The 11463-nt window shown below is 41.2% G+C and overlaps 1 protein-coding gene across 1 annotated transcript; it reads right to left on the reverse strand.

The window, feature by feature from the left end:
- Positions 1-2853: 2853 nt before the first annotated feature.
- errfi1a (ERBB receptor feedback inhibitor 1a) lies at positions 2854-9051 on the reverse strand. Its single transcript, XM_026308117.1, is given in 5 exon segments — positions 2854-4780; positions 4782-5830; positions 6034-6122; positions 6310-6515; positions 8853-9051. Coding segments are annotated over 4 exon segments (1320 nt in total). The 5' UTR covers positions 6462-6515; positions 8853-9051; the 3' UTR covers positions 2854-4750.
- Between the last annotated feature and the right edge of the window lie 2412 nt (positions 9052-11463).

The raw sequence follows: 11463 nt of genomic DNA on the forward strand, positions 1-11463 counted from the left end.
ATTAGTACAACAAGGTCACAATCACACATAAGCCAAAACACAGTTAACAGGCATATGGCCACTTTGAAGAGTTTTCAAAACGTTTGTTACCAGAGCTCAGAGGTGCAGCATCATATCATGTACCAGCATGACAACTATAAAGTCACCAAGAATTAGCCTTTTAACCATACATACAGGAACAACAACAAACCCGTTAATGAATACTTTACACAACCTGTTTATCAAATACTGACGCTACTGAACTGTTGTCCCTTAAGCCTTTGCCAGCATGACTTCAGGCCTGTTTTGGTCTGTACCTGACTCAACCTTTTACACAGTCAAAAAGCTCCTGCAAAAGAATTTACATTTCCCAAATCACTGCAAAAGCATTTTGTATTATTATTATTATTATTATTATTTTGCAACAGGTTAGCACACACAGTAAAAAAAAAACAAAAAAAAAGTCGATGTTTACCTGTTTGACCGCTTGTGTGGGGAGACATGTATCCAAGAGGTAAATCCAGATTTCAACAAACAAAACGCACCGAGCTTCAGCTTAGTAAATATGTTTGTTTTTTATGGAGAAAATGATCAAAACTATGGCCTTAATATCGTATGGCCATTAACCATCCCGTCCCTATGTTTTATTATCTCGTGACTCTGCCTGAATTAAATTTCGCACCTGAAAATAATTTAGTTTTATTCTTTAGTAAAATTTTGTATGTTTTTTTTTTTGGTAATTTGATAGCCTATTTAGACCATTTTAGATATGTTAATAAAATATATTAGTTTCGTTAGTAACTTTTTTTTTTTAGGTTCCAGTTGCCTCCATCTTTGTTGTGTACAGTTACCATGGTTACTGGTTTCACTCAGCAATGCAGAAGCTTCATATACAGTTTGACTAAAATCCAGCTTTACCAGTTGTACTCACAATTAGTTTTTAGTCAGTAACGCTCTGGCGCCCGACATTGGCGCTTCTTGGGTTTTAAAAGAGGTTTTCGTTATTAGTTGCATATTTCCCGCTTAGGCCTATTAATTTGGAATCATTTTACAACTGAGGTCTGGGGGACGAATGATCTGTGTAGCATACATGCAGCTTTATCATACCCCCCTAATCTTTAGCGAGGTTGCTTGTGAACATCCCCCAGCTATACAGTGTCCTCTCACTAGATGGCACACACACACTCATTTTGATAATGTTTTACTCTTTCAATTTGTGAGGACAGTGGGACTGATAAGGGAACAAAGGGGGAATTAAAGCAAATTCGAGTGGTTAGAAAAGGTTTCATGGTTTAATCACTGTCAGCAGTCTCTCTTTAGTTTTAGGCTTCAAACTGTGTAGGTTCTGTCAGCATTAGATAATAACAGCTGCAGTGTAATATTAGTGTTGCTGTCAATATGACTAATTGTGACTCTGGCAGCGATGAGATCTGTTTTTGAGCTGTCCACAACTCAAAATCACATCAGTACTGCTGGTCCCCAGCAAAAAGTCTCATCTGACCCTTTTATGGCTGTTTGTCTCCACCTAGTGTCTGGAGGCAGAAGGCTAGTTTCTTTACCTTTACTTGATGCACTATATTTTACTCTGACTTGAGTAAAATTTAACCAAAAGCACTTACACTGGAGTTAAATATTCACCACAGTCTATTTGTCACAGTAAAAGATAAAAAAGTCATACCAAAACAAAAAGTCAATGCAAACAATGGAATTAATTAGCAGCTTTTCCAGTTTAGCTGCAAGCTTTTGAAAAAAAAAAAAAAACTGGGTGTATATTGATGCTATAGGAGCACTTTTATCACACATTATGGAGTTATTTCCTAAATTTTATTCCCAGTACCACCAAATCTTAATGTAGTGCAATCTGTGCAGCACAACAGACATGCTAAAAGCCAGACATACAGTCCATATACACAGACATACACTCCTCAAAGACCTGCAGACTAATCGGCAGAGGCTAAATAGCAATTAATGAGGCAGTAGTCACTGTAATAATTCTTATCTTGAAAAATGAGTTTGCGTTACTCGTTAATCCATAAAGGGTGGCAGTGAAGGACTTAGATCTATTTCGCCAAGGCCAAAAAGCAAAGATTTCACAGAATTGTAGTGGCCCCATATGCCTTTTTGGTCCAATAAATTCTGATAAAATGTCTCTCAACTTAAATGTCATGAGGACAATAATGCTTTTAGTTCAATAAAAGTGCAAGTTTGTTGGTTTTTATTCATTTAGAATTAAACCTCAAACTTCGTTAATTCATCTGGCACTGGATCCTTCTAGCACCCTTCAAAAATGAGCTTCAAAATGAGCAGTCTGACATTCTTCAGCTGCTGTAGTCACCACTGAAGGTGTTGCCTGGCAGCTCACCCAGATGAAAGGGTTTTCATTTGGCCTAGATAGTTCGAACTACTGCCTTTGGTTTTATTGAAAATATAAGGCAAAATTGCCGTCAAGGTGGTTATATTGGACACTGTAACTGCAACTGAATTGCAGCTTATTCAGTAATTGTTTGACCTCTAATGCTCTGTTAGGTTCCCTGTGGTTTTGGCTCCTTGCCTAACCACATGGACTGAAGACAAGAATAAAACAATTGCAACATTGCTAAGTGCTTAAAAACCAGTGGGTGCAAAGCTGGTTGCCACTGAACATCCAAACAGTCATGAAGGAGGAGATTTTTTTTTTTTTTTTTTTTATAACCAGGAAGGGGAAGGTAATATACTGTACACCTGTCAGTCGACCATTGTAAGTTACTCTTCCTTCTCTGGATAGAGGCCAGTCACAATAAGTTACAGAATGAGGGTGTGTGGGTGATAAAACAGGCCAAACAGCTGAGTTGAGAGTTTACTCTTGACAGATTCGAGAAACAGAATGAGGCAGGCTCATAAATAAGTCATTTTATTTTGCTTATAGACTATATACTTAACTATTCATAACAAATGGAATTGTTAAATACTGTACACAGCATACTCTCCCAGTGCATATATCTTCACAACAGCAGTTATTTCTTGATAAACTAGTCTTCATTCAGTTCTATCATTTCTATTAAGACATGTGAATACCTTAAGATTAAATAGTGTCAGTGTATGATGTAAACATTTTTCAGACATTTAAGTCAGAAGGAATATTGTGTTGGCAAGGTTTTGTGAGCAAGTGGGAGAGAGAAAAAGTATACTTCAATGACCGTTTGACCTTAGTAGTTCTTAGTATCTGTTTCCCCACACTGAACACCGTGTTTGATACCAATGGTTACTTCAATACCTGTGCTACATTTACTATATCACCCTGATGCTTCCTGAATAATCTACAACAATAAAATGTATATATTTTCTAGGCCGCCAGCAGCCAAAGTCTCTCAGACCACACCCACTGCAATCATGTAAGGCAGGAATGCATGAGCAGAACAGGAAAGTCTGTGTCAGGCAGGTAAACCCTGCACTGTCTTTATAATGCATCTGTTTTACCAGGTTAGCCTAACATCTCTGTGATCTGAGATGTGCGTGATATAAAATCTATTTAAAGATATCTGGTTAGAACTGACTTTGTATTACTCAACTGTATTTCAGTTTTGTCTCAGGTCACTTATGGAGTTGGTAACCTCATGTTTTGTATTAATTTCAATTCCATTGCTATTGGACACAATTTAAATGGAGAGTGTATGAAATACAGAATTAATATCAAAGGGAAGTAGTGTTTTAGCCAAATTTGTTTCAAGCAATGACTCAGATTGACTGAAAATAAGTTCCTCCAGAGTTTAGACAAAATTTCAGTAAGAATAATATATATATATATATATATATATATATATATACATACATATACACATAAGAAAGCCATCAAACGTGTACACTTTTTAGAGCACTGCACTTAAAAGCAGGCATTGCACAACAAGCAATGCATAGTAACAAGCATGGTTGACTTTTCTACCGAATTGTTCAAGTCATTCAATATAGTATCGCCAGAACGCTTTTCCAACTGCTGTTCACATGCATGCATACACAAACATGTTCACGCACATACATACACACACAATCATCAACAGACAACCACACCATATGAGCTGCACTAGGCATTCCAATGGAAACATGCAGAGCTACCAACTATGTACCCACCTTTTCGTACAAAATGTACTATGACAAAGTGCCATGTGGGAAAGACACATTTAGCGTACACAAAAAGAGTAAGACTGAAGCTTCATTAAGGCAGGGAAACCATATGAGTGTTGACATATAGCAAGCAGAATGGAGATTTATGTGCCAGAATCCTTCATTTTGTTAAAAATTAATTGGCCTTGTGTTTAGACTTCATATATTAAGTGATACTTGGTTACATTTTGACCTTTTGTCCTGTGAGACGCAAAAGCATGGTCAAAATGCCCCAGTGTATCTTATAAACCAGCCTCCCCCTTACAGACACAAAACACTGAGCACGAGGTTCAAGGCCTGCTTGTACCTTCTGACTGTGCCACGTCATCAGCAAAAACAAGTCACACAATAAAAATCATATCAAAAATAAGCTCTAAAATGTTGAATTTTGCTCACAATCTATAGTTAGAGATATGATTTCTATTTAAAGTATCTCAGCTGTGAAAGCTATTCAACCATTATCAGTAACTGAATACAGTGCGTGCATACCCTGTGTGTTCAGAATACATAAGGGGTTAAAAAACAAAACAGGAAAAGCAGCAGTTTGAGTGTTTTTAGAGTCCGGTTTCACCATTTTGTCGAGTGGTTTTTGCTTATGTGCAGTACAATCATTTGCTACTTCAGCTAAAACCTTTCAAACTAAGTCCACATGTTTTTCGCCTGGTGTGGCAGTCCCAGTCTGATTCTGGTACATCTGTATTGTGAGCTGCAGGGCTGTCCATGATCCGAAGAAATTTTTCTACATACGGTGAGTCCACGGAAGCAGACTGCTGAGGGAGTAGATAGTAATGTGTGGCGCTGGTCTTCTCGCCATTTTCCATAACAGGAATGATGATGGGGGGGGGCTCACTGTTCTGTCTCTGTAAACTTCGACCTACATAATTAGGATCAGGTGCAAAGCTTTGGGTTGGGGGCATCACCCCATTGACGTATGTTGGGAGGCTCTTTGGGCTGGGGGTACGAGAGCTGGTTCTAGACAGTGGTTCCCTTGGGGGCACCTTGGGTGGTTTGTCCTCATCACTGTAAGCCCCAGATGAGACCTCTGCTGACCAACGGCGGCAGTCTCCTGTCTTGTTTGTGCGGGGAGGGATCGGGGGTGGCACCTCTGACTTATCCATACTATGGGTATAGCGTTTGTAGCATTTGATGTGCAGTGAGGGCTTATTAAAGCATCCAGCTGGGCCAGAAAGAGAGCGACGTACCTTCCTTCTGTCCTGCTGTCTGTGCGGGACCACTGACTCAGCTTGTTCCTGTCGCTGTGGCTCATATTGTTCTTGCACTTCCTGTGGAGGATGTGTCTGATGGTGCTGTTGGCGCTGCCTCTGGCTTTGTTGTCCATTAGGACCATCATAGTAAGCATAGTTAATCTGCCCACAGTCCCTTAAACTCCTTCTGCTGAGGACTCCATATCGAAAAGGAGATGATTTGGGACACTGATCGGCCACCAGACGGCAGCTGTCATCTGAAGTCGTGAAAAATTCTACCTCATTGTCCATAGTCTGCTCAGGGGAGATGTCTGTGCGTGGAGGGATGGGGGGCAGAGGCTTGGAGCATCTTCCCAGTGTCTGTGATGGGTTGCTGCCCTTATACATCGAGAGCCTCTGGAATGAAGGGACCACCTGGTCATCAGCAGGACTTGGGATAGAGGGTTCTGTACTAGAGGACGGGGATTTCTTTGGAGGTAATCTCTGTGTGCTGGGACTGTGGTTATGTCCTGTAACAGCAGGAAATTGAAAAAAATAACATCAGGTTAATGGCAAAGTATTTGATTAACACAGCAGCAATTTACTACTACATCATTCACTGCAGTAAAAAGGACTCCAACTAGCTTTCTATAGATTTCTGGTGGTGGTGGTGGTGGTGGTGGTGGTGGGGGGGGGGGGGGGGGCACAAAACATGCAGATGACATACACTTACTCTCAGAACTCAGAGATGATGGGGGTGGCCCCTTTTGTTGGGTTCCATAGCTGGGATCTCTGTGTGTGGTGTTTATACTGAGGCAGAAGCTGTTAAAAGACAGAAGTTCATATTTTAGAATAATTTAGCTTTAAATTAGCTGAATAAATGTTTCTTGTTATTTACAAGAAATCTCAGAGTGACCTGGACCACAAAAGTTAAGCATGTTATGTAGATATAAAAGGCACCCCCCTTCTTCCTCTAACAGACTGCTAGCCCTGGCACCTGCACACTCACTTGTTCAAATTATGGTGGCAGCTCCAGGAGGGTTTGGATCCAGCCATGCTGTGACAGTAGCTGCCCCGCAGGAAGGGGTTTTCTATGGGAAAAGAGATCTCCTGGGCAGTCAGGCCCACTGTGGACATGCTCCAGGCACACTCGGGTCGCATCAAAGCCAGGAAACACTCAGATCACCCGGCTGGCTGCCCCTACTTCTGGTGTACCTGGAACACAGCCAAGACAGCCATGAATGACGGTGAAAGGATGTTGAAAGCAAAAGCAGCTGAAGAGAAAGAACATGTGGTACCACTGAAAAGTACTCTCAGAAAGCAGAGCCAAATCTTGTAGTAAAGCCAAGAAAAAAAGAGAAAACACCCATATTGGAATATAAAGCAATTTGCAGAAATCTCCTCTGCTGCTCACCAGAGTAAATATTTATTTATGGCCTTGTCTGTTTTCTATAAGAAGAGACAATTCCAACAAAGGAGTGACAAAAGCTCAGTTTGACAGGACTTTAGGACATTTGTGTCCGAATACACCCGGGGCATATAAACTGTAATCTTCAAGGTAGAAGACTTTTATGTATAAGTAACTATAAAAATGTAGAAACTACCTTATCATTTTTAAGCAAATGATGACTTTCAGAACATGGAAACAGTGAGAAAAATGAGTCCTTAATGACTCGAGATATTTAAAAAATAAAACAAAACTACAGAATACAGTACTCAAATTCGACATCACAGTATAACGATTGAACCAACTTTCAAATGTCTATATCCCCTCTTTACAGGTTTTACAGTTTATTTTAAAACTTGGCTGTGCTCCGGTGCTGCAGTCTTGCTTGTCCTGAACAGAGAAGGAAGGGGCTCCTCCTGTTACCAGAGATTTACCAGAGATGTTGCAAGATGTGCTCATGTGAAATGACCTGAATGTTTGCATCATGTCACATATGTGTCAGGGCTGAGGAAACGCCATATAGTTTAGAAAGTCAAATAATATGTTTAAATATGTACAGCCTTTATATTTTAAAGTAAGTGTGTCGGGGGTAACTGTAGGTTTCTTTGTTGTGCGTTATGTCTGGGCTCACTGTGATGCTGGCCGTGCATTGTTGCAACAAATCTTCTAAGGACTTCAGTGCACCAGAAGCAGCCTCAACAGTAATAATTCTATTTTTCAGCATGCATGAAAACGGGTGCATCCATAACTCTGGTGATTATCTCTACTCAAGACCACAAATGAGGTGCATGCACACCCGCAGACCCCCTGTCCTCCTTATAATATAGCAGTGATGACTGAAGAACACAGCCCTCTCTTCCTTGGTCTCCTGTGGGCCATATTTATGTGCTGCCCTGACAGCTGTGAGAAACAAAAGCTCTGAAACAACAGGAAGCCTGGGGCATCAGCCTGAGCCAAACTGCCCAACAAGGCATGCCATCCCCACTGCCCAGGACCGTCGATTCGGTTCGACAGGGACGGGATGCAACATGATCCATGATAATGAACCCCCAGGAGGTTGTGCTTCCTCTTGCAACAGGTGCAAAGACAGTTCGCTCTGGCAGTTAACCATAGGAGCATTTACAGGCAACAGGATTAAATAAATGACATGTAGTCATGCAGCGCAATAAGGATAATGTCTTTGAATCACTAACCCAGATCATTTGCCCAGAGAATCTGACAGTTTTATGGTCAAGTCTCGCCCTTATGTGTTCTGTCCTGTGCGTACTAGGTGGACTGGCTCAATCTGTGCGTAAAGATAACACCGAACCCCTGGGTGCTGCAGAAAGAGGAGGTATGCTCAAAACATCATCAGATAATTCGCCTTTGATACAGGACTGTAATAGTCTCTCACTCTCACACGCGCGCGCGCGCGCGCGCGCAGACCTTGAAAGACGGAGTTCACACCCCGCTTATGACACCCCTGCAGCGGTTTCCGAGCAACCATACCCGCTCTACCTGTGCGGCAAGCAAACAGCGCGCACACCCCCTCACTTTACCGGATTGAGATAATAATGGCTAAAAGCTCTGTAGCAGGCAGGTGACTCACACCACAACACACAAATCAGCTATCTGCCAAGGCTGGGTAATGATGATACAGGATGGATTGTTATTTCCCTTTTTATTTTAGCGGAAAGGCCACAGACCTTGTAGATCCCTAGAATCAAAACCAAATTATTGGACTGTAATTGGCAAAAAAGTTAAATAAGAAACCTAGCAACCTTCATCCAACATTTTTAGTAGATTTTATAGTTATCATACAAATACTAAAATATAATCTCAACAATTTGTTCCCATTTTGTAGCTTGTTTTTGGTAGATCTTTAAATATCATCCTGACTTCGGATTAAACAAATAAACAGTTTCATCATGTAAACGGCTTGCTCTGTCCTTCAATTTATTTAAAAAATAAAATAAAAATTGAAAAAGATTCAAATAAAAACAGTAGGACCTGAGGTTGCATCAATCAGAGCTATGCGTCATGCTGGCACCAACATACAAAACAATAGAAAGGCGAGACATGGGTCCAGCCTTAAGCAGACATTTCACATTACTCTCTGAACTCACCGAAATAACGACGCAATTCTCCTGCACTGACAGTCCCCCACGGACTCCTCTTTGGTTAAATATAGCTCCTCGCTTTTGTTTGGGGGCTCTGATTCAAGTCTGTAATCTTCAGATGTCTTATTGCATCAGGAACAGGGCGCCACAGAATTGATGACGCTCCGGTTATAATGTGACACTTTCAGATAAGTCTAGTATTGTATGTGTAGCAGAGCATGTCTTATAGACTAACCCCACACTAGCTCCGCCTTGCACACTTGCCCTTAAAGGCGCAGTCTTCGTTTTTCCCGACGTGCCTGCAGTGTACGTGCAGCGAGAGAGCATGGCTGCATGCGAATTGCAGAATCGCCTCGGGCTGGGCCAATTTAAGTTAAGTTGCTGCGACCGAAGTCAGCTGTGTAAAATTTCTGTTAACGTCAAAGGACTGACGAGGTGTGTCAGTAGATGTCTTTAGACACTTGTGCCACATCTGTGAATGCATCACGTTTGCACCATCATCCTGCAAGTTTACCCTTCTAAAGCCAGTGTTATGATTTAAAACGTGTCTGTTGTGTGGTTTCATAAAGGATAAGCAGACATGCTGCAGTCTAAAAGTGAACAACAAAGTCAGGGGCACAACGATGTCTCCAGGGAGGATAACACAGGTAAAGACATACAACAAGAAACATTCTTATCTGCACAGTTTTCTGCTACCAAATGAATGGAGCCCAGATTGTCTTGCCTCTGGCTTATCAGATCACCATAGGCCTTTTGTTTTAGCTGAACCTGTTCTCTATTTACCTGACATCATGTCCACTTAAAGAGAGAAAAAAAAATAGATGTAGTTTAACATTCATATATTTTTTTCCCCATTTTGTTGGTGTTTGTTTCAATTTAGGGGAAACACATGACTAAAACAGAATATGCAAATCCTCACGCCCTGTGTTTCCAGTCACTTTTCCTACTTAGACCTTAAGTGGTGTTGTATTAACTATGTCACTTAACCAAACTGTGCTAAACAAACCCAACACTGACATGCACACTAACCAAACACGGCAATACAATAGCTACAAACAACTCGTGTGTTGAATCAGTAATGGCAGAAAGCAGAGGCGTGTGTGTGTGTATATGTGTGGAGAGAGAACACAGTGTTCTTGTTCCTAGGTTTGTAAATCCTTTACAGCTTGGGCACGAGGGCCCCTCCAAACCCAAAAGGCTTATCATCACATACTGGATCTACACTGACCTGGACCTCACTAATCCCCCTTTATAATTTCAGGCACATGCTTGGGATTCCTCTGGGGCAGTTGTGACCAGCAGATGAAGGGGCGAACAGTTTGCTAGGTGAGATTTATAGATTGTGTGTTTTAATGTGAATGAAGAAGATTTAAGAGGGACCTGCTCTAAAATTTGAGGGTGGAAGAAATTCTCATTTGTAGCAACAATGATAAACTTAAAAGCAATTTAAAGGTAATTAAATTCAGTCCAATAGCTGACATTATTATGCATGTTACTTCTTTTCTGTGCTAATTCTATCAAAACTCTGTGCATGTTCCATCGAACAGATGCAGTCAGTGGGATAAATAGGCTTCATGTCCAAACCATCTCTCCTCCCACTTCTGCCCCCTCACCTCCCTGCCTGTGAGCTGCACTGTGATGTCATTACTCACAGGAAGCTCCTTATAAAGTTCGCCAGGGAGGGGAAAAAAAAAATAAAAAATGAGTGAGGGAGGGAGATCAGCACCCATAGTCAGACACAGCGCTGATGAGCTAGAACATATCACAGAGGACATTCTTCTCAGGAAAAATTACTCTGCATTTTTCTTTGGTTCTGCTTCATGACTCATAATGAGATGTAGCCACCACATCCAGCGGTCTCCCCCTCAAAAAGTGACACCTTCGCAGCGTTTTCCTTTCAGCTGTGCTCAAGGCAGGAAGGAATTTCCCTTTGTGGCTCACACGCCAACACAATGGTACACTTATGAAGTGACACCACAGTCTCTCAGCTGATTAATATAATTCTCTCCGCGAAGAGGAAGGGTGGAGTTTAGTTGCATACATGGCCAATAATTCTGTATCGTCAGTGTAAATCATTTATTTACCAAGAAGGTCACAGCATTGATTCCATCTGCCTGCAAAGGTAATTGAATTACATGTATATTCAACCTCTGTCCAAAGTTCACAGTGATATAAAAAAAAACAGCTGCAAAAAGGCGAAGCATATTAGAGTGACATCAAACTGATTAGCCTGTAGAACATTACGGTTTTGTGTTTGATCTCTTTACATTGTTCCTCTTTAACAAAAGCTGTCTCATTGTAAAAAAACCAAAAAAAACAAAAACCTATGTGATGTATTTTGTAGCTACAGCAACTTCAATCCATCCATCCATTATCTATACATGCTTTTTCCTTACTAGGGTAATGGGGATCTGCTGGAGCCTATCCCACCTCTCTTTGGGTGAAAGGCAGGGGTACACCCTGGACAGGTCACCAGTCCATCACAGGGCCACACAATGACAAACAACTCTCACACTCACTCCTAAGGGCAACTTAGAGTCACCAATTAGCCTGACATACAGTGGGTACGGAAAGTATTCAGACCCCTTTAAATTTTTCACTCTTTGTGTCATTGCAG

The sequence above is a fragment of the Mastacembelus armatus genome, chromosome 5 (assembly GCF_900324485.2).
Source record: "Mastacembelus armatus chromosome 5, fMasArm1.2, whole genome shotgun sequence".
NCBI classification, from domain to species: Eukaryota; Metazoa; Chordata; class Actinopteri; order Synbranchiformes; family Mastacembelidae; genus Mastacembelus; species Mastacembelus armatus.